Source organism: Syngnathoides biaculeatus, chromosome 17, assembly GCF_019802595.1.
Source record: "Syngnathoides biaculeatus isolate LvHL_M chromosome 17, ASM1980259v1, whole genome shotgun sequence".
Lineage (NCBI taxonomy): Eukaryota > Metazoa > Chordata > Actinopteri > Syngnathiformes > Syngnathidae > Syngnathoides > Syngnathoides biaculeatus.
In genome coordinates this window covers 21,469,825-21,493,110 of record NC_084656.1, presented here as the reverse complement: position 1 = coordinate 21,493,110, position 23,286 = coordinate 21,469,825, and the positions used below count along the sequence as shown (strand labels likewise).

Below are 23,286 nucleotides of genomic sequence, written 5' to 3'. Positions count from 1 at the left end.
GTTAACCAATGAGCTAACAACATAAACAACCTTTGGGTGATTGAGATAACTAACTCAAAGCCAATTATAATCTCATGTCCCTCCTTGCAATACCCAGGTAGCTAGATAGCAACATCATAGATAACCTTCCGCTATTGAGCTTACTAGCTAATTAATACTCTTCTTGATGCTTTTTTAAAGTTTTTTAGATAGGTTTTGCAAAGTTTTCCACTCTTCACTGCTTGCCTGCCTTTCACACTGAACCCACCACCTCCACTTGCAAAGTTCCTGTGTGGAATCGCGTGACGCGCATGTGACTGTCAGTGCTGATCAGAGGCAGCACCGTTCGCAGTGCGTTACAAATTACGCCGGGTTATCAAGAGGTTAAATCCCACCGCCGGCGATGCAACAGATTACCGCCCCGCTACACTTGCGTGTTTTTCAGCCAAGCATAAAAAAAAAACCAAAAAAAAAAAAAAAAAAAACGCAATAATTTCCGATTGCCTTCACACTGAGCACTCATTACGTCACTGTCACTTTAATCCGAAATCCAAATAAAAAGCGATTTAAGGTGCTTAATGTGTCCCCAGCGTTATAATCTTTACGTAATCTTTAGAAAGCCTCAGCTGGTCGTAGTGCGCTCATTCCAGCTGAAAGGTGGGGGGGCGTTCCTCCTGCAGCTAGCTTAGCACGACTGCTTACGTCGCTGAAGTGGGTTCCACACACGACGTTGAGCTAACTGGCAAAATATAACCTCTCACCGTGTTGTGTTGCGTATTGAGCTAACTTGCTAACTTACACCTTTCATCTCGAAAATGCTCATTTTGTGTAATCTCGCCAGATAGCAATTAAAATAACAACCTAGTTAACTACATAATCAAACAACAGCCATCATGACATATTTGCAATTGTATTGTTTCAAATTGGTCCTCTGGTGTCAGCGTTGTTTTCGTCCCGATTGGTTACATAAAACATGACTGCACATACAAAAACAACACATTTAACGATCAGGATCGCTGATGGGTATTATGTTAAAAAAATGTTTGTCATGTCACAAGATAAATATCTATTCTGTTGCATAATATCATGTTGCGTTTTTGTAGTGTTAAGGGATTATATAATTGCAATTTGATAGTTGTTACGACACGATAGTGATAATATCACGTGTTAGATTAAGGCGGGTAAATCCCCACTTAAGGCCCAGGACCCAAATGCACCACCGGCCATTGACGAACGCCGACTAAATCATTAACCTCTCTATGTTCTACAGAGATAGGATGGGAAAGTCATCACAACTAACTAACTAACTAACTAACTGCCATCATGACCCTCAAATTATGCTAGCTTGCTAACAGTGACTAAAACCTCTCATGGGCTGCTAATGAGCTAGCTAACACGTAGTAGTAACTACAGCTAACCAACCAAATCACAACATTAACCCTCCCATTAAGCTATCTACCAAACTAACAAAAACTAAAACACGCAGTCGTACAAGGCGCTATTGAGCTAGGTAAGTAGTTAGTTATATGACCAACCAATTAACTAACCAACAGCATAAGAAACGCTCACCTTATGCTACATGCTAAACAACAACTAAGGCATAACTTTTCACCAGGCGCCGTCTAGTTACCTAGTCAGCGACCTAACCGACCAAGGATCCATATTTTGACAGAACGACGCCGCCATCAAATTCATCAACTCCCCTTAATGGGCTCACCTCGAAGCAGTAATCCTGGCCGAGGATGCTGCTGTGCACGGGCTTGATGATGACCTCGTCCTCCATGCTTAAGTCCAAGGCTTCCACAGCGCTGCTGGGACTGAGCAGTGACTCATGGGAGCGAGACTCCTTCAGCCTTGGCATCAGATGAGATCTAAGCAGAGGAGGAAAAGGACTGAGTCAGGAGAAGAGAGTCGACGGGAAGTACTAGCATATGTGCCGGGCGCGCTAGTTAACAAGCCGTGGGAGGAAAGTGTAAAAAAAAAAAAACCGCCGCGAGCGAGTCCTTCTGCGACATCACCATCATCAACTTCATCATCATCAACTAATGGATGCTTGCTGTATCACGGCCATTCCGCGAGTAAGCAAGAAGCCGAAGAAGCCACATTGATAAGCATTAACGCTAGACAAATGGAACGACTTCCGAGGAGCAACATCGACAAAATGATGATGACGGTGGATGTGTCGGGAATGATCCGCCCATTCCCGAGTCGCAATAATCGCTACCCGGTACTGTATAAGGATTTTTATATTCTGGACTTTGACGTTCACTCACCAGTCAAATGAATAATGGTCCGTGTTCTGAACCATTCACTCATTCCCACTCCCGACTGTATGTACTTGTCCGTATGATTCTGGCACTTTAACTCAATCGTTTGTGGTAAAGAGAAAGTGGAAATCTTTTTTTTTTTTTTTTTTCTGGATCGGTCCCATACATCAAGGTCTACAACACTCTTCTAGTGCCCACCGGATGTTCACTACTTTTCAAGATGCATTGTGGGATACGCTAACAGCCTCTATAGGCGATAATCTATGATCACTACAGAATCGAGCAGCATTATAAAATGGCCAACTTACTTTATATGGCATAATGGATGTGATTCCGAACAGCAAGTACCAGTACTTACCGTATTTTCCGCACTGTAAGGCGCGCCTGATTATAAGGCGCACTGTCAGCTTTTGAGAAAAATGAAAGGCTCTTAGGTACGCCTTATAGTGCGGAAAATGCGGTACTTTGCGCCCACAGAAGCACAAGAACATTGCCAAAACTTTTTGCTAATTGACAACTGCGTGCTACTAGTACTACTTGTGAGATGATAGAATTCTACGAGTTCACAACTAGTGCCTTAACTAGTAGCAAATGAAGTAGTGCACACTTGGAATTGTCTTTTTGTCTATTGATTATCCTATCTCTTCAGTAAAAAGTAATGAAGTTTATTTCGGCTTGTCCCATTAGGGGTCGCCACAGCGTGACATCTCAGATGGACGCTCATATTTATTTGGCACAGTTTTTACGCCGGATCCCCTTCCTGACGCAACCCCTCTTGGGGAGTAGAGGCCTTAAGTAATTGGGTAAAAATGTATTTTGCATTAGTAATACACAATACAATAACAAAATCCGTGCTAGGTGCCAGTTTTATTTTTATCCACTTGGGGTTGCCGTCCTCACGTTTGACACTCTTGTATCTGTGACTTGTAGTGTGAGTGTCTTTAAAAAGCGGTGTCTTTTCAACTGAGTGACACGTGCGTCAGCCAATCACAGTATGGTTAGCTTTCCCGCGCTCACGTTAGCGGCTGGTTGTGAACTGGTTAACCGTTAGCCGGTGTGCTGTTGGAATAAATGGTGCGTGCTTCTGCAATAATACCTAATCATATAATAATAACAACCCTAATCCATGTGGAAAAATTATTCCTGAAAACCGTCAACGCAGAAATTGCACTCATTCAATGTCCGACTCGAACGGTTAAAATTTCAAAGCAGAGACAAAGAACGTACAAGTACACGGACTCTTACACTGGATATCAAGGGTATCGAATATGTCGAGGGCTTTCCATACTACTGGAAAAAAGTAAAGATTAAGAATATCACAGTGCAGTCTCATCCGGTCATCATAAAGTGGTCCTCCCGTCCCGATGACTATCAATACCCTCATCCGGACTTCAGTATTTTACCAATGATGGAGAAGCATTAGCCGACTTCCTCTCCCCCCCCCCTGTGCTTGCCGTTCAATAGAAACACACTTACGTGTAAGTCAAGCAGCGTAATGGATCCCGAGTGTGTCTGGGCATCAACCTGCAAGCTTTACTTATTCATGCTGAGAAAAACAAAACAACCCAGACCCCCAAAAGAATAGCGTTCGTTTGATCGTCGGTGCCGTCGGAGCACTCAGACGCGATAACGAACGCTTGACTAATGCATTTGCACGTCGCGATAACAAAAGCCTTGGAAAGAAGATGGGGGGGGGGGTAATCAGTGTTTCTTGTGCGGCCGTGGCGACATTGTCTCTGTGCAATTGCACGCACAACGTTCCTCTCCTTATGACGTTAATCCAACAATTTAAGACTACTTTGTGTTGCCGCCGTGTTAGCGTGAAAAGCAATATGCGGGACAATCTTAATATCCTGCCGACACATACGGTTCCCTACCGAGAGGCTTTCAGAGGCTTCTGAACGTCAACCTCCTTCCATGCGCAATCCCAAATCGTGTTTACTCAAAACTACAATGAAAACACTTCTGAGGGCAAAAAGGTACCGATCCAGAATCAAGTCTGCTAACGAGAGTCAGAGCGCGAGCTAGCGAACTCGAGTTAGTGCACCCGATCACCAGCGGCGCATCTGGCGAGAGAGTGAACTCGTGACTGGAGTCATCGTCGGGGTCTGCAGTCTTTCAGGTGAGTGCCAAACTTGGGTCAGCGAACGCAATAATCCAAGTCTGAAGGGTTTCAGGCGAGTTGGCCAACTCGCATATAGAACTTGGCGATTTCGTTGACCGAATAGCCGAAGGTGGCTCACAAGCGCATACCGCTGATTCTCATCGTTTTAAACGGAGTGGACTACAGAGATTTCCATCCATCCATTTTCTTTGCCGCTTATCCTCACGAGGGTCTAGTGCGGGAGCCTATCCCAGCTGTCAACAGGCAGGCAGCAGGGTAAACCCTGAACTGGTTGCCAGCCAATCGCGGGGCACATGGAGACAAACAACCAATCGCACTCACAATAACACCTAGGGGCAATTTAGAGAGTCCAGTTCATGTTGCATGTTTTCGGGATGTGGGAGGAAACCGGAGTGCCCGGAGAAAAGCCACGCAGGCACGGGGAGAATGTGCAAACTCCACATTCCGGGATTGAACCCTGGACCTCAAAATTGTGAGGCCAAGGCTTAACCAGCTGAGACGCCGTGCCGGACTTCAGCGATTTGGTTCGCTGAATTCATCAGAAGTGAATCATTTTAGCGTGCGACTCAGTCAGTCATTTCAACAACATTCCCGACAACGACTGGAGACCGACGAGTGTTCCAGAATTTTGGCCGATTTAGGTCATTTCACGCGTGCAATTGTCGGAAATGCTCAACAAGCCGCTTGCACAAAGCGTTGGAAGTAAAAAAAAAAAAAATGGGGCTTTCGTCTTGTGTCTTGAGTGTTGCGTGGGAAGAAATTTGGTGCCCTCCTTTCTTTTCTCTTTCTTTTCTTTTTTTTTTACCCCTCCCTCCTTGTGTTTGCTTCCGCCTTTGTCCAATGCCACAGGGCTGATTGAATATTCAGGTCAAGAAGTGAGAAGCCGCATTTCCGCTTTTGTTTCCAATCACTTTGCCCGTGCAACCATCCTTCAGCGCCCCTCGAGCGCTAATGCTGCCGTTACGCAAGCCCTTCGTGGCACCTACAAGCTGTAAGTGAAGTTTGTGCGACCAAAAGACGCTAATTGTACGCCCGTGTTATTGGGTTTTCCGAACTGAACTCTTTTGGAAAGTAAAGGTGGATATTTTGGAGACAAAAGTTTTCAATGTAATAGTCACACCAAACGCAAAAATTACACACAAGCGCGACTAAAACATGTTCACTCAACGCGGGAAGACCGGAGCCAAGATTCAAACGCCGAACAAGGCACGGGTGCAAACCACGAAACCACCATGCAATGTAAATGCACTGCCGCCATGGCGCCCACAACCGGTAAGTGTGGTGCCCAGCATTAAGTCAACCTTTGACCCCTGACCTCAGTGGACTACTTAAGCACCCAGTCATCAGCGTGATCTTTGAACTCCCGGTGGATGCACAGTTCCGGCAGCTGCCGTTGGAATTGTGAACAAAGCGCCCGTGTGGTGTATTTATTAGCTGACTTTAAGACGCTGCGATTTTTCTGTTTTCCTGTGCGCATTCTAAGCGAACCAAATCCTCCGAGGCTGCCGCTGTGTTTCCACGTAAGTCAAATGATCCGAGTGCGCTAATTGGCTTTGCGTACTTAGCAGCAACCGGCAAGATCTCAAATATCTCAAGCCCCCGATTCAGTAGAAGGATTCGAATCAGCAATAAGAGTGATTCAGGAAACGAGCGGCTCTGTTATTCGGCATTGCCCGCGGCGCCGAATATTTTCTCTTGTCAAGTCCACACATGCTCTCGCGTTTTTTTCTCCTCTGCCGTGCAGCCCATTTGCCCGACTCTTTTTTACGCCAGGTCGGGGATTTTAAAAAAGAAAAGACACTGACGCGACCCTCACCCGAGCCCCCCACGGACCACAACTCCCGGTAGATTCCCACACCCAGGATGAGCTCCCGACACAAAGGCACACTTACACCCTGCTGCTGAGCAAATGAAACATGGTGCGGCGGAGTCTCTCCAGGACGGAAGCGCGACTCCCGTGTCGCTCTCGTGGCTCGCATTCCTCAAAAGCAGATGTCTGTCATTTGTTTTTGTTTTTTTGTCCCCCCCACCCCCTCCCGCTTTGTTGCGACCTGCGTTACGGACAGTCCTGGGAAACGCGATGGGAGAGAGACTCTGCCCCTCTGAGCGCGAGCTCCCCAAAGGATGTACGTTGCTAGCAACACAACACTCCTCTCCAACATTTAAAAAGACAGTGCTCCAAATGGTCAGGAGTCGCCGAGATTTGAGATAAAACCAGGTGGGAAAATGTCACGGTTTTTGCAGGCGGGGACTGTGACTATGACATCGTAACAAATGACACGGCGTGTGCTAGTGTCTTTAAAAATCCTTTCCCGAGTATGACTTTCAACACGACAGCGTGGGACAAGTCTCGGTTGTCAGGGTCAGAAGAAAAACTTGGGAAAAGGCAGTGTGAAAGGGGCTACATTGCAAATCCCTAAATTAGCAACTTTGATAACGACAAGTTGGGGGAAGAGGGTGAGGAGGTATTTTAACTTATTCGTTGACGTGGATAACTGGAATCCAACCGTATACTGCCACCAACGTATATATCCGTCAAGTCTGTTTTTCTGATACTACTATCAGATCTCTGTAGATGGCGGGATTGTTTCCTTTTGGATTTAAGATCAGCAGTTTTTGATTCAGGGAGGTGAATTTCAGCTCGTCACGTCAGTTTTGAGGGAGAGAAATGCTAACATGGTGGCAGATGGACAAGTTTCGGCACCTGACACTTGAACAACGAATATATTTATCAGTGGTATGAACTGAGATTACGTCTTGTTTTTGTGTTACAGTATAATGTTGATGTTTGTTTTCACTTTTTGGTCGGAAGAGATGTTTTTGGTGAAGCTAACCCATGTTCTACTTGGGAAAAAGTATGTACACGTGCAGTCTATACGAGGAACTTGCGCGTAAAATGATTGGAGTGCAATGATATGGTCAACAGTCTGAACGGGTCTTATTTGAAGCTGCTCCCAGAGTCCCAGTCTGGTTTGCTTGATGTATGACAGTGAATCTCCCAGGGACATACATGGAGTGCGAGTCGGTCCTGGCAGGAAGCAGAGCCCCTCCCCTCACTGGCAGGAAACAGACGGGGAAAACATGTCCGGAGAGTCAGGCACGGCGAATTGCAGCCTTTCGGTGAGCCGGGTAAACAGACGCCAGCGTAGAATAGTAGCCGGTTAATAGTTAAATAGAGAGAGGTCCGCCCTGGGAGAAAGGGTGGTGTCGGGGGGGGGGGGGGGGGGGGATTTCCTCATTCCAGTCCCTGTTTGTGATGATGTCATAGCTCACGCAGGGTTTATTTGGAGTGCAGCTGCAAGACAAATGGAACATGGGGAGCGATATTCTTGGCAGGGTATCGCGGTTTGTAAGAAAGAAATCAAGTCCATTTCTGAGCTAGCGGTTTTGATTTTGCATCAAGTACACTGAGTGGCTTAATTGTCTGGATGTAGTTCACTTTTTTCCACCTTTATAAACTGCCCCAAGATAGTTGTCCCAAGGTTGTGCTCATGTAAAACGTTTTTCGATTGTCATTCTGGGGTGTTATATGCAGGAGTGCTCGAGCCTACCCCGAGCTATCTTGGGGCAGGAGGCGGGATACACCCTGAACCGGTTGCCAGCCAATCGCAGGGCGCATAGAAGCAAACAACCTGTTGCGCACACAATCACACCTACGGGCAATTTAGAGGCTGCAGTGAATGCATGGGTTTGTGGATGTGGGAGGAAATCGCAGGCACGGGGAGAACATGCAACGCAGGAGGGGCCCGGGAATTGAACCTCGGTCTTCAGAAGTGTGACGCTAACCAGTTATAATCATTACAAAAATAATCATTCATTCTCGCTGCGGCTATAATTTACCGACCCCCCCTATTCGCAAAGAAACAAGATAGCATCTTGACTGTCCAGCGACTGTCCCATGTAGCCGACAAGGCCTGTAAATAGTCAATAGCGTCGGTTCCGCCATTTCCCGCCTTTGCTGGCGTTACAGGTCAAAGATGACATTTAATCCTGAGGATGGTTCGGGGTGAAGTCAAAGTCAATTTCGGCTGCCCGGAGACTAAATCGTCCGGAAATACGAGTGCGAAAACCTGCTCGTCTACATTGTTTGCCCCCCTGCGATAGTCCGGCTCACCCATCCCGAAAGTACCCAGAGGGCCCGGGATAAGCGCGAGTTTACGTCGATGAGGAAAATAAGAGTCATAGATAATGGACGGATGCATTTTGAACTCAAATTATACACCGTACATTTCCTGATCCTCGAGGGCTGTTGCATAACCGCACCGGTCACGCGGGACGAACGCCGTCGCGACGTAATTACAGCACCGCGCTCTCCCACCTTCTCAACTTATTATTTTTGCTCTGTCACTCGTGTTTCATGGATGTCCTCGTTTCCCGTCCTGCTTCTTCGTCATCCCTTTCCCTCCCCCGACATGAGACGCGATCAGATCGGAGCCTCGCGTCCGACGAAGGATGCCATGCAAGTGTTTAGGTTGTGAAGATCCATTCATGTGCATACAAGCGTTTCCACATGTACCCCCCCCCCCACGAACCCACCCTGAGGCCAGCGGCAATGGGGGGGGGGGGGGGCTGCGTACAAATATAGACCGACACAAATGTTAGCTTCCAGGGGAATCAATGCCATGATATGAAAGGCAAGTGACAGACCATGGAGTCAAACCTTTGAACAGCGCTTTGCTAACTGGGGTCAGCGAGCTGCGTCTTTGGGGTCTGCAAAATACGTTGTAGCAGATTATCGTCCAATCATTTCAAAAAAGAAGTGCATACCTATATATGGGGATTCAACCATCAAGGGGGCGCTTGCGAAAAAAAAAATCCAAATCTCGATCTCTTCCCCGAGAACTGATCCCTTCGTCAAGTACAGCGTCTTCCATTTCACAAAATGTTGGACCAATCCACGCCGGCAACGATTGAGGTAAGACCCTTCTACAATCAACCACGACCTCAAGACACCTTCAACGCCTTTGGGATGAGCCAGAGAACTGAAGAGGTCCAACACCAGGACCCAGACAAAATACCATAAAACACACCACAATCTTGTCGAAACTTGTTCCAGAAGTGTGGAGGTTTTGGTCCTGTGACGCACTTGCTGTTGTGTCCTAAAACAGTTCAAAAACTAAAATTTAAACAAGATGAAATGTCTCAAATCAAGCTTCTTTTTTTTTTTTTTTTTTTTTTTTTTTTTAAGGCTTGCTCGCTATCTTTAGTTGTTTTAAAAAAATCTTTATGGGATGATTTTGCTTAAATCAATTAATGTATGTATTCCTAATCCACCATCCATCGATCTTAAACCAAGTCTTTAACGTGCAGACGCATTGTTGTGGCACAGAATATTTGCAGTCCATTTCCCTGCAGTAGTTGTTAATCCATTACAGGATGACCTGACCTTACAAGCAATTGGGGCCCCCTTTGCGCCGTCTTCTTCTCGGGACCGAGACGCAGCAATGCGCAGCCAGTAATCGGAGATAAGGAGTCAGCCCTCTCGGCTTGGCTGCGACGAATGGGACTCGACCTTTAGACTGAAGGTTTTTGTACTGCGACTGCATCTATATTTATATAACAAGCTACACCGACAAGGTGGGCAAAAAGATAGGGGTGGGGGGTGGGGGGGTTGATCTGTGATCCTGACATTGAGGAACAAAAACATGGCGAATAGAGGAACTAGGGACCTGGATCGCATGTTTAACACCACAGAATCAATTCTCCATAGATGACAAAAGATTGCTGGTGGTGGGTCCTGTCAGCAATGTCCTGCTTTGTTGAGTTCTGTGCGAAAGGCACAGGCGATTTTGTTCTATGAAGCAAGATAGCGCTAGCGACTAGCAACCAGAACAAAAAAGTTACCACGTTCGGAATTCTCGCAGGTGTCTGTTCGCTACAGTATCGGATCTCTAAGGACAGAACATGCACCTGGTTTTCTGGGGTATGACAGAAGTTCCGCTTCTTTGAGTTCTGTGTGAAAGGCACAGTTGATTTTTGCTGTGTGAAACAAGCGAGTGTTCGAGCCTCCCAACTGGAGACCAGATGGAACTTCGTCTGTTTGCGTTGGTTCTCTACTCCAGTACAAAGTATTGAAGGACAAGAAATTGAAGTGTGTTGTTTGGGTTTGATCAAAAAATTGTTGGGTTGTGTCTATTTTGCAGAAATTCCACATGAAAAATGCTAGTCTTGACGAATGGTCGCAAAATGTGACTGCGTGAGACAATCTCTAGATTGTGTTCCACAGTCACAAATATGCAAGGTTTACTTGGGTATAATAGAAAGATACCTTTCTGTCCAATTTTGTTGGATTCCGTGTGAAAGGAACAATGACTTCTCTGAAATTCTTCACGAAAAAATGCTCGTTTTAGCGACCTTCCAACTGGAGGAGACGACTGCGTTGTCTGTGATGGTTCTCTACAGTCACGCATAGATAGGACACGAGGTTTAGGTGATTTACTCCGGTATGATGGTAACGTGCCTGTTTCCTTAAGTTCTGAATGAAAGGCACTGGTGATTTTATGAACAACTAGCATCACAAAACATGCTAGTTTTAGCGATTCACAACAAGAACAAGATGCGACTATGCTAGCAAGACTCTCAAGTTTGTGATCTGTGTTGGTCTCCATGGTAACGTGTATCCAAGGATAGGACAGTCACACGGTTTGGCCGGCATGACAGAAGCATGCGGTCATATCCCGTTTTGCTAGGTATAAGCAAGCTTTGCTGTTTGAAAGGAGCTGGTGTCACCAGGAGTTGCAACTATGTTAGAAACGGTTTTTGAGGGTATGAGCGCGTATCTAAGGGCAGGACATCCACGCGTTTGGGTTGCCTTGCGCCACCGTGATAAAAACGTCTGATTCGTAGTGTTCTGTGTGAAAGGATTAAGTGATTTATTAGAAATTCTGCACAAAAGAGGTCAGTTTCAGCGACTTGCAACCGGATCAAGACAGTCTCTCAAGATTGTGGTCTGCCTGTCTCGCCGCTGGCAGGTGTCTGAAGAAGGACTATTCACATGGTTTGCTCGGGTATGCCCAAAATAACAGCGATCCAACTGTTCAAGATTAGCAGCACAAGAAAAGTTCCGCCGAAATAACCAAAGGAACGGCGCAATCCATATTTGTACTTGTGACTCATCGTCGGTGCCTAGACGAGACCCTGACTAACCACCGAGAGTATCGCCCGCGAAATCATCCCCGTGGACACGGCGCGACGTGTTGCTCTCCTCGGCCGACCGGCACCTTTCCGGGAAACGATAGCAACCCCCCACCCACCAGCTGCCATGAAATCCTTTCCGTTAGCCTCCGCCGGAATCAAATCTCCCTTGCAAAGGGAGGCCTCATGGGAATTACGAGGAATTATATAATAATGACACATATTCAAACACACACACGGCACGGGATGCAGTCCCTGTTTTTAAAAAACACCCAACAGCAATCCGACGGCACGTGACGGCGGGATGGAACTCACCAGGCATCGTCGGAATTCCTCAGAGCGAGCGAGCGACTGCAAGGATGGACAAGAGGAAAGGGGGAAGCAGGGAGAGAGAGAGAGAGAGAGAGAGAGAGATGGATAGAAGGGGAGGAGAAGAGGAACAAGAACCCCCGTGAGGCAGGGATGGTTGCTTCTCCCCCCCGCCGTTTGTTTGTCCGTCTCCCTCCCCACCCTCTTGTTGCTTGACTTCCTCCTCCCTTTGCGCTTCCTTATCCGACTGGAGAGCTACGACGACTCCTTCCAGTCCCGCGAGTACATGCCCCACTTCCCAGGTTTGGATTCGAGAGTGGTGGTGGTGGTGGTGGAGGGGGGCGGGGGTCAGGGGAGGGGGTGCGGGGGCGGACGACGGCGGGTTTACAGCTCCCTTTTGTCCTTGTGTCCAGCGCGACCTCTCCCTTTCTCTGTCAGTGATTGACTGCGCCTCCCCATGGCCGTCTCCTCGTGTTGGGAGGAGCTCCGGCTTGTGGCGCGCAGGCAGGGAAGGAGGGCGGCCGGGGTGGGTTCGCTCACATGGATACGTGTGTGGCGCAGGCGCGCTCCGAGACGCGCAATGTGTACATAGACGCCTCGTTGCGCGTGGACTCGCACGTCTATGCCATGTTGGATGTGGAAAAGTGGAGCAATCACAGAAGATTGCCTCATTTTTTACCTTTTTTTTTTTTCCGCCTAGAGATGTACAAAAGCATTCACTGTGGGTAATAAAATACAAACCACAATACGCACAAGCACATTTAAGCTAGTTATAACACATTTAAACTGATAACCGTACAAACTATTCTTTCTGGGCCTATTAGCTTAATGCTAGCATTTAATGTGAAACTTCATAGACAAGCTTACTTTGTGCATGGATCTTTCCTCCTTTAAACAACTCCTACTTTAAAACACACGGCGCATACAATCAGCGATTACGACAATACTCACAAGTGTATAATGTAACAATAACTAAGAGTTTAGAGTCGTTGCCTCTTCTTCTTGCTTCTCTACTACGCTAACATCCTTTCCAGAAGAGCTCAACGTTGCCCGGCATGTTGTGACACAACTCGGTACTACACTGAAGGTGCACGACTCAGAATTGGGACTTGCCCATGTGCTGCAAAAACTAATAAATAATAATCGCTCAAAAACCTGCGGTATAGTGGGGGTGCAAACAAAAAAAACGAACCACAACATCAGAATTTAGGTGAACAACTGCGATTCAGAAAGACCACAACATCTTTAAATGAGTTAAACATCTTTAAAATGATTTGTTGTAAACTTTGTTTGTGCACATAAAACATTCGCAAGCATTACGTTTATATAAAATACTGTACATATTGCATTATCTGTATGATATATGAACTACTTAGATACACTACTCACAAAAAGTTAAGGAAATTGTCCGCTTTTGGTGGAAATTTCCAAAACGACCCTAAAAAAACTTTCACGAAATTTAATTCATTTGAAACGTTTAAAGTTATGCAACTATTTCATGTTCCGGTACTTTGCACAGCTTGCTGTTCGCTCACAAGGAGCAAAATGGCAAAATTCAAAACTGGTATTTGATCCATAAAAATGCCATTGACAGCCACTTCTATGCCATTCTGCGGTTGCTCAGCCACATCCAATATGGCTGACCGTCTTAATGAGGCGTCTATGCGTAGACGTCTGTGGGGCGGCGAAGTCCTGCCCCCCCCCCACTGGTGCTCTTTGTCCTGTCAACGGTGGCGTTATTTTCTCCCAGTCAGCCGTTATGGTTGTCTATAGTCAGGGACTATGGCGCCATTATCAGCGGCAAATTACTAAATGGTAAAAATAATAATAAAAAAAGGGTGGGTGGATCACGGGTGGGGGGGAGGGGGGGGGGCTATTTCTAGAACCGCTGCCGACGGACAAAGGGCAGCCGCTACCCTCCACTCCCTGCTTGTCCGAGTATAATGACATCATCAAACATGACATCACCCGCCCCGTTCTTTTCCGGACGAACGGCACCAAAACGCTCGACCACACGACGCAGATAACAAAAGGGATGTTGAGGAGTTGGGGGGGGGGGGGGGGGGTGTATGGAACTGCGGTTCATAGTTTGAGTCCTCGCTATCGAATTGGAAGTTGCGGGCCTTTCAACGTTGTACCACGTTATGTCACAATATGCCAGGCGGCATTGAGGCCTTAGCACGTCTATGGCCTTTACCGTTATATCTCAACATTAAGAGAGTGGACAAATTACATGATTTCTTTGAATATTTGGTTATTTTAATATTTGAGACTTGGGCGGCACGGTTGATCAGCTGGTAAAGCGTTGGCCTCACAGTTCTGAGGTCCCGGGTTCGATCCCGTTTAATTAGTTTGATTCCGCTTAAGCAGTGGTAAGACTTGTGCTACACGGCCAACAGTTTTAATACTGATGTGTCTTTTTGACATTAACGGATTAATACGTTTACATCTTTTATGATTATTACGATCAAGAATTGAAGGACTTCAACTGTCATACCAACACAGGTTGACACATATGGGACAAATTTGATACACAGCATGCCCGATTATCACAGTAATTCTCAAATATACAAATATGTATTATATTTTTTTTTCTGTTGAGGGAAGGGACATGATAGTCGTCTGCCATCTAGTGGACGAGAATGTAATTGTTCTCCCTGTCACGTTATGTCGCTGGCATATCCATATGAAAAAAAGGATACACTCGTAAAATAAATGTACGTTTTTTTTTTGGACAAAATTACCGTAATTTCCGGCCGATAAGCCGCGACTTTTTTTTTCCACACGCTTTCAACCCTGCGGTTTATGCGGTGATGCGGCTAATTTGCGCATTTTTTTCTAACGGCCACAAGGGGGCACTTGAGCGGAAAAGGTAAGACTGAGACTGCTGGAATATATGTCCCGAGGAAGTGACTTTTACCGGTATGGTTTTTTTTTTTTTTTTTTTAAACCGGCACTGTTAGCGCTGTGCTCGCGTATTACTGCCGTGCCTCAGTGATTTTTACCAGTATGTTTTTTTTTTTTTTAACCGGCCCAGTTAGCGCCGCGCTAGCATTAGTGCCACGCTAGCGTGTTGCTGCTGTGTTACTGCTGCGTGTCAGTGAGTTTTTTTTTTTTTTTTTCTAACCGGCCGGTATGTTTACTGGTATGTTTTTTTTTTTTTTTTTTTTTTTTTTTTTTTTTAATCGGCCCTGTTCTTGCTACCATGTTATTGCTATGTTAAGCTAAGCTAAGGTATTAAAACATTGAAAACTCTGCGTACAGTCTTTGTTAAATATGTAAATATCTCGTATTTCAACGTGGGTTTCAATGTGGGCACATGCGGGTTATACAACAGGTGCGTGCGGCTCATGTATGTACCAAATGGAATTTCCTTTACATATGTACTGGGTGAGGCTTATAATCAGGTGCGCTCTGTAGGCCGGAAATTACGGTGAATGAAATTGGATGACATCTCTCGCAGCAGCACTCAACTTGCGACATCCTTAACTTTCTACATATTTTTTTTTTTTGGGGGGGATTGTCGTCAGCTTCTCGGAAACCGTGAATCCGGGTTTAAAAGGAGGCTTAAAAATTAAAAAAAAAAAAAAAAAAAAAAGAGACATCGGGCCCCAGAAGGGAAAGGATGAGAGATAAGAGCGCCGTTTGAAGGCTCCATAAATGCTCGATCGCGACAACAGCAGCGACCGTTCTCTCTTTTGAAGCCTGCGATGCGGATATTCGCTCTCGTCGCATTTTAATGATGATGATGAAAGGCCGTGTTCGGATTTCGCCGCGACTCACTACCCAGTGTGTAGTGCCCCATATACGTAAGTTAGTCAGTTACCTTTTTGTAGTGCTGTTTAATGCATAGTGAGTGTCGTATCCCCTAAATCAGGGGTGTCAAAGTCATTTCTCTCGCGGGCCACGTTGTCGTTCGGGTTTCCCCTCAGAGGGCCGTTTCGACTGTGAAACAATAAAAACGTTGAACCGTCTCATCATCTTTACATAATTTATGAACCGGAATCCAAATCAGAAATTTCGAGGGTAACGTGTTTTTCAACCATTCACGTTGGGTAACACAAAAAATCCTTGTCATATCTCAACTTCATCATTTATGATATACGACCAAGAATCATGGAAACGGAAACTCGAGATTTGGCTTCGCGGGCCACATTAAAATCACGAGGCGGGCCAGATCTGGCCCCCCGGGCCTGGAGTTTGACACCCGCGCCCCATATCGTACAAAGACTTCAAAATTAGCGAACGATCGGATGGTCTGCAGTAGAGCAAAATATCCCATGATGTTGCGACTTCAGTGTACTACCACATTGTGCCACAACGCGCCTGTGGTCATCCATCTTTAATGTTTCACATTAAATTAGACAGAACGCAAACTTTTATGAGATGAAATATTATGGTTTGTTTGAACATTTTGCTTTCAGGATTGACAATGTTTTACATCAAACTGAAGCAAGGCGTGACAAAGAAACGTCGTCGACACTTAGGAGGGAAATGGCTTCCTTTCCTCAAAGCGATGTTAGACGACAGGCTCCCGTTTCTCTGGCGTTCCGGCCGTGCCGTGTGCAGTTGTGGCCCGGGTGGTAACGCGGCTTTGCGGAGGCCGTCGGTATTCCCGTCACGAGCGAGGCTCGTCCATTACAGCTCATTAGCCGAACAAAAGAACGGGGGGGGGGGGGGGGGCGACGGACGAACATCAGCTCACAGAAGCCCTCGGCGGGCTCGGACTTCATCGCGGACGACGGGTGAGCGCGCCGCGTGAACGTCCCTTTTACCGTTTTACACTTTTCACGTGCAAAATTGCTGATGATGACCAAAACACCGACTAAATTGTCTTTGATGTTACGATCTTGACGACAAGACTAAAATGTCTTTTGTTTTAAAAATGCGCTAGTTTTGCTGTGCATTATTTTTTTCCATCCATTTTCTTAGGCGCTTATCCTCACCAGGGTCCCAGGGAGGGCTGGAGCCTATCCCACCTGTCAATGGGCGGGGTACACCCCGAACTGGTCGCCAGCAAATCGCAGGGCACATAGAGACAAACAGTCGCACTCACCATCACACCCAGGGGCAATTTAGAGTGTCCAATTAATGTTGCACGTTTTTGGGATGCGGGAGGAAACCGGAGTGCCCACCCGGAGGAAATCCAGCCAGGCACGGGGAGAACATGCAAACTCCACACAGGCAGGGCCGGGATTGAACCCGGGACCTTAGAACTGTGAGACCAATGCTTTACAGCTGAACCACCATACCACCTACTTGTGATATCCAGCCATCCATTTTCTTAACCTCTTATCCTCACAAGGGCACATGGAGACAAACAAGCCGCACTCACAATCACACCTACGGGCAATTGAGAGTGTCCAATTAATGTTGCATGTTTTTGGGATGTGGGAGGAAACCGGAGTACCCGGAAGAAACCCACACAGGCACGGGGTCCGGGATTGAACCCGGGACCTCAAAACTGTGAGGCCAACGCTTTCCAGTTGATCCACCGTGCCACCTCTTTCCCATCCATTACTTGGAAAAACACACCATCGCACGTGGCTTTTGATTGAGTCTACTCCAGCATGGATTTCGATTTCTCGTTAATTGACAATCCCCCCCCCCCCACACACACACACGAATATGAAATGTCTCTCAATTAGACGAGCAGATGGCGTGCGGCGCAGCGACGAGAAAGGGTAAGAGAAACCTTTTCAGACGTTTCCAAGTCTGGACACACTTGACAGCGCAGCGGTCTTAATCAACTAGCGCCGTCGGCCACGAGTGTAATAAATTAGCGGACGGTCGCTACCCCCGCGGGAGGACTCCGTCCGCGGATGTCAGTTTCGAACGCCGTTTGCGGAGAGGGAAGGCAAAAAAAAAACAAAAAACAAAAAAAAAAAAGCAAAGCAAGCGTGTCCTTGGCGAAGTGAAGCGGCTAAAAACACTTTGCGATGACTCAAAAAGCGAGAAGGAAAACGTTAAGAAGGTTTCGATTGATTTCTGTCTCCATTTGCTGCAACCTTCACACAAACGTGAAAATATGAACAAACTGAAGATTCTTTAGTGTTTATCGCGACCAAAAATGCCAGATGTTTACGAAAACGCACGCTAGGTTCATTTAAGACTAATTGTCTTTTGATCTTTTCAAAACGTACGTAAATTTACGCCCGATGTTTTCAATTTTTCACTGAACACTCGAAACTGTTCTGGATTTTGATCAAAATATGTATGTTATGTTTATTTACCCAAAACTTTTGGGGGGATGTTTTCAAAATGTGATGAAGACTAATTGATTTTTAATGTTTACAAAAAAAAAAAACACATTTTGCCAAAGACAAAATTGGATTCGATGATCATAAAACGATTCCGTACAAATATGTAATATGTCAAATGAACTTTTAGTCGATGTAAAAATGGTTTAAATTTAAAAATGTCATGTATATTTTGGAAAATAAATAAGTTATTTTCACATAGAGCATGATTTTTCTTTAAAAAAAAAAAAAATCACATTTTTAAGGTCATTTTTTAAAAAAAAAAAAAAAAAAATTATATTTATGGGAAAAGAATTCATTTTGGAAAGAAGTTGGAATTTTCCACAAAAAGTTGTAATATTTTGAGGATTTGTGAGATAAAGTGTGTATAATTTCGAGAAAAAGGTGCTGTACGTTCCATTTACCAAAATTTTTTGGGGGATGTTTCCAAAATGTGCCAAAGATTAATTGATCTTTAGTGTTTACAAAAACACATTTTGCTGAAAGTCAAAATTGGATTTGATTTACATGAAATGAGTTGATCCCGTCAAAATATGTAAATCACGTTCATTGAAATGAACTTTTAGTAGACGTAAAACAATTTGGAGTGGTTCATATTTCAAAATGTATATTTTGGAAAAGAAATGTTTTTTTCACACGGAAGATGACGTTTTCTTTAAAAAAAAAATCATATTTTGAGGTCATTTTTTTTCTACAAAAAGTCATATTTATGGGAAAAGAAAAGAAAGCATTTTGGGAAGAAGTTGGAATTTTGCACAAAAGGTTGTAATATTTTGAGGATTTGTGAGATTTTGAGAAAAAGGTATAGATTTTCCTAAAAATTAAATCCCCCAAATTTGTGTAATTTTACTTACGGTACAAAAAAAAAAAAAATCCCTTTATTCAGAGAAATATTTTCAAGAAAAAAGTTCTACATTTCATACAGTTGAGAGAAAAACGGTCGTATATGTTTGAGATGAAAATGAAGTTTGACACTCGCATGACAGATAAGCGCATTATAACGTATACTCCATATATGGTATATGTGCACTTAACGGACATTTTTCGGCTCGCGTTTTGACTCGCGATTTTCATCGTTTCCTTTGGCGTATGTCCGTGGGCGTGCACGTGTTGTGTTATGCTAAATATAGAAAAGGCCAGCGAGTGTCCGCCGTCTGATTATCACGGATGAAAATTTCATTCTCGGAGTCCAGCTGCTTCAGCTCGCTCCCTCGAGTCCGTTTAAAAAAAAAAAAAACAAAAAAAAAAGGACCTAAGGCGATACACGGTGGAGTCGGAGGTTGTTTGTATGAATAAGCATTTCACGTGCAATCAAATAGTCCCCTGCGGGTACTCCATCTGCACATAGCAGCAGGCACTTTTTCGCAGTTATGAAATTCCCTCTCTCTCTCTCTCTCTCTCTCTCGCTTCTCCTGCATTTCATCATCTACCAGTAGACCCCCCCAGCGGTTGGCGCCCCGCAGGGGTGTATGCCAAGTCCTCTCACCGTGCGCCGTGCTCCCATTTTGCAACCGTCCCGTTTCCCAGCATGAGAGGAAGCCTCGCAGGAGTTTCATCATCTCCGATTGCAGTGCCGGCGTACGTAAAAATTGTAAATAAAATGTAAATAAAGCCCTCTGATTCTTCTCCTGATGTCACCTCGAAATGATAAACAACGATATATGTATTTTTTTGCAATCAGCAACAGGAACGCAGCAGCGGATGACACCAAACGTGTAACCGAACGAAAAACTGCAATCCTAACGCATCAAGACGCACTTATTGACAAAAATTAAAATGCATGTGGCACCATATTTTAAACAAAATTATGGTGGGTCATTTTATTACTCAAAGGGACATTATTTTTTTTTCGACAAAAGGTCACAAATTTCATCCATCCATCCATTTTCTTCTGCCGCTTATCCTCACTAAGGTCGCGGGGAGTGCCGGAGCCTATCCCGGCTGTCGACGGGCAGGAGGCAGGGGTACACCCTGAACTGGTTGCCAGCCAATCGCAGGGCACATCGAGACAAACGGGCGGACTCACAATCACACCTTGGGGCAATTTCGAGGGTCCAATCAACTCATTCGTGGGCAGCGTCCCATTTTTGGGATGTCACGATTTTCACGCATTATATCCTTCAGTATATCAAAATATTTAAGTGTTTTAATCTGAAGCCATCATTTGGTATCAGGAGAGGATAACTCATCGGTCAAAGTTAGCAGTCAAGATTTTTGGGACGAGATTAGAAATTAGTAAAGTGATCATAACTTCACCGTAAACGAAAAAGAAGTGTTTTTCCTTGATTGTGGCCTGTTAGAAGACTTTGATCTCAATAAGGCAAAAAAAAATTGCCACCCTGCCCATGAATGGGTTCATGTTGCCAGTTTTTTGGGGATGTGGGAGGAAACCGGAGTACCCGGAGAAAACCCACACGGGTACGAGGATAGTATGCAAGCTCCGGGATCGAACTCTGAGGCCCGCGCGTTACCTCGCAAATTTCACATCGTCTAAATACAGTTGTATGTTTTGGAGGAAAACGTGAGCTAGTTCATAAGAAACTGAGGAAAATGATCATACGCAGCAGCTCTTTTTCTCGCATTCCCATGTACAAATCAAGTCAAATGTGCCATAGACGGGCAAATGGAAATCAGCATCGATTGTTAACATAGTTCTAAACATTCCGACGACTGTTACTTTACCCACAAAGGAGCAGCAAAACATACAAATGAGTATTACAGGCGTACGATAATTTCTGCTTATTCTCTGTGCAAATTATTATTATTATTATTATTATTATGACTATTTGGGGACCTTCTCTGCCTCTTCTTCTGGTTGTGAACGACATTCTGTGTCTCCCAGACGAGCACAGTGCTGCCTGACGTCATAACGGACCGGAGGTCCATAACTGTAAATACGAAATTCCCAAGACTCACTTCGACATAGTTCCGCGGTATCAACGTGCGCCCAGATGGCGGCAAAGTACTGCCTTTGTCTAAACGAAGTTCCTGAACTCACTGGATGTTGTTTTAATGGACGTTCTACTTCAAAAGCAGCTATTTCTGCAATCCGCAACATGCACCCTGACAAGAATGAGGCAGCTGAAGTGGATGGGAGCAAAAAAGATCTCAACTCTTGCCGTCCCCGTAGGCCCGTTGGACACAAAGCATCATTTACAACGCGGGCATCCGACAACACTGCAGCTCACCGGTCATTGTCCACGCTCCTGAACCCCGGCAGGATGTGTCTGAAGCTGGAGTTGCGGTCCAGCTTGGGTTGACTCTTGGTGCGCTTGATGGAGCCCTTCAGCCGCCGACTCAGGAAACCCTGGTGGACCAAAAACAGAGATGTCCGCAAATGAATTTGAATTTGAGTCATTGTGAGGTCTTAAATATGTCACTGATGTGCATCATGAACAATTTCAGATCCCCATTAAAGACAAGATTCACTTTTAAATCTACACATTCCCTTAAAGTGCCACTGTCATGAAATGCATCATTTTTAGTGTTATGAATGGAAAAAAAAGGTAGCCGGAATGGACCCATCCATTTTTTTTTTCCCCACCACACAACATGATTTTGACGAATATGGATTTCTGTCACACCCGAGGGATTTGTTTTGGAGAAGAAGCAGGAAGTGACGTTTGCTACTACGCCCACTCAAGCGGTCTCGTCTGTTTAACTCGTTTAGCCAAAATGCCGGCTCGTTGTATTGCTGGATACGGTTCGAACCCTCTGGAGGATGGATTCATTCTTCACACTTTTCAAAAAGACCCGGTTCGTCCTGAAAAACGGATTGCACGGGTGCAAAGGACGAGAGCTTCGTGGGTTAAAATGACAGGCAGGTGTGTATGCGGCTACTAAAATAAATAATACTTTGTGGGGGGGGCGGGGGGGGGGGGGGGGAGATGTAATCCTCTCAGAATGTAACAAAAGATCCGCGCACGTATGTCAGGGGTGCGAAATGTGTCGACGTACCCGTCGGCGCTGAGCATGGCTTTGGACGAGAGGCATGGCTTGGGCCGGGCTGGCTCATAGACACTGTCTGGGAGTCTGTTGGTAGTTAGAAGTGATCCGCATATCATCTAAATATGGCTCGAAACGAAACAATAGGATAATATTGCCCCGGTCACTTCACTCATTTGTGTCCGCGGCAGACGGCTTCACCCGGGATGGCTCATACATACTGTCTGCGAGTCTGTTGGTAGTTAGAAGTGATCCGCATATCATCTAAATATGGCTCCAAGCGATAGGGGAATATCGCACTGGTCACTTCACTCGATTGTGAGATGTTCTTCGAAAAGAGCTTCCGTGTCCCATAGTAGGTGGCACAGCGGTGGCGGTGTGACGTCACGGACAGACGATGCAGGCAACCTTGCATACGGATGACGCCCTCTCCGCTCATATTTATTGTTTTTCATACGGACATGGAAGGGAATCACGCTACATGTATTTGTCATTACAATTATCTATTTTAGAAGGTTTTTAGGCGTGACACTTGACCTTTAAACATCAGGAAGAAGCTGCAGTGAAAGAATAATCCACAATCATGCTAACATTCACTTTTGAAGCCGTGCACCCTCTTTTGTATTCCAATTTAATTGACACCCCCCCCCCCAAATCCCCATGCACACCCTAAAAAAAGCCATTTCATCGCGAATAAATATACCATATTTAATCATTAAAATATGACATTTATTTTTTAAATGTACACACCCCATGTGTACCCCTTGTAACATTCACCCCTTCACCCCCCTCCCCCACCCCACCAAAGGTGTCCTGTTTAACCATGCAAACATGACATTTACTTTCCCGCCCATGCGGCGGCCGTCAGCATCTCGACTGATCTTACGAGTTCACTTCTTCGTGTTCCGGCCGGTAAAGTCAGGACAAGGTTGAAGAGGTTACCCGGCGCTAGTAGCCGTCTTCCCCTTATTAAAGATTGCATGTTGTGCTTCCCGGCTAATGACATCACTGCTCTCGCCGCGACTGGTTGCTATTCAAACACGGTAATCAGGCGCTAATTCGCCGGATGCACGCCTTCCGTTCTGCCCCCCCCCCGCTCCTCTTCTTTGTCTGAACGTGTTTACTTTCACCGCCGCCGAACATCTGCAACCGCGCTCCCCAAGCGCCCCGCCGTCGCCATGGCAACTGTCGGCTGGCATTTGGAGCGAGGAGAATATTGGGGGGGGGGGGGAGAACCGGCAGGATGAGGATGCTGCTCGTATTTGGG

The 23,286-nt window shown here is 45.6% G+C and overlaps 1 protein-coding gene across 9 annotated transcripts in view; it reads right to left on the bottom strand.

Annotated features, from left to right (window-relative positions):
- Nucleotides 1-23,286, bottom strand: part of LOC133491243 (disabled homolog 2-interacting protein-like) — a 92,603-nt gene that overhangs the window by 20,873 nt on the left and 48,444 nt on the right. For 7 of the 9 annotated variants that reach the window (XM_061802226.1, XM_061802225.1, XM_061802227.1 and 4 more), the window contains 2 exons: nucleotides 21,263-21,381; nucleotides 1,697-1,850 (listed from right to left, as the gene is read on the bottom strand). In XM_061802226.1, coding sequence (XP_061658210.1) covers nucleotides 1,697-1,850; nucleotides 21,263-21,381 — 273 coding nt within the window. Of the gene's footprint in view, nucleotides 1-1,696; nucleotides 1,851-6,263; nucleotides 6,396-11,820; nucleotides 12,008-21,262; nucleotides 21,382-23,286 lie in introns of those variants that run through there. The other 2 variants (XM_061802233.1, XM_061802232.1) reach the window with 2 other exon arrangements.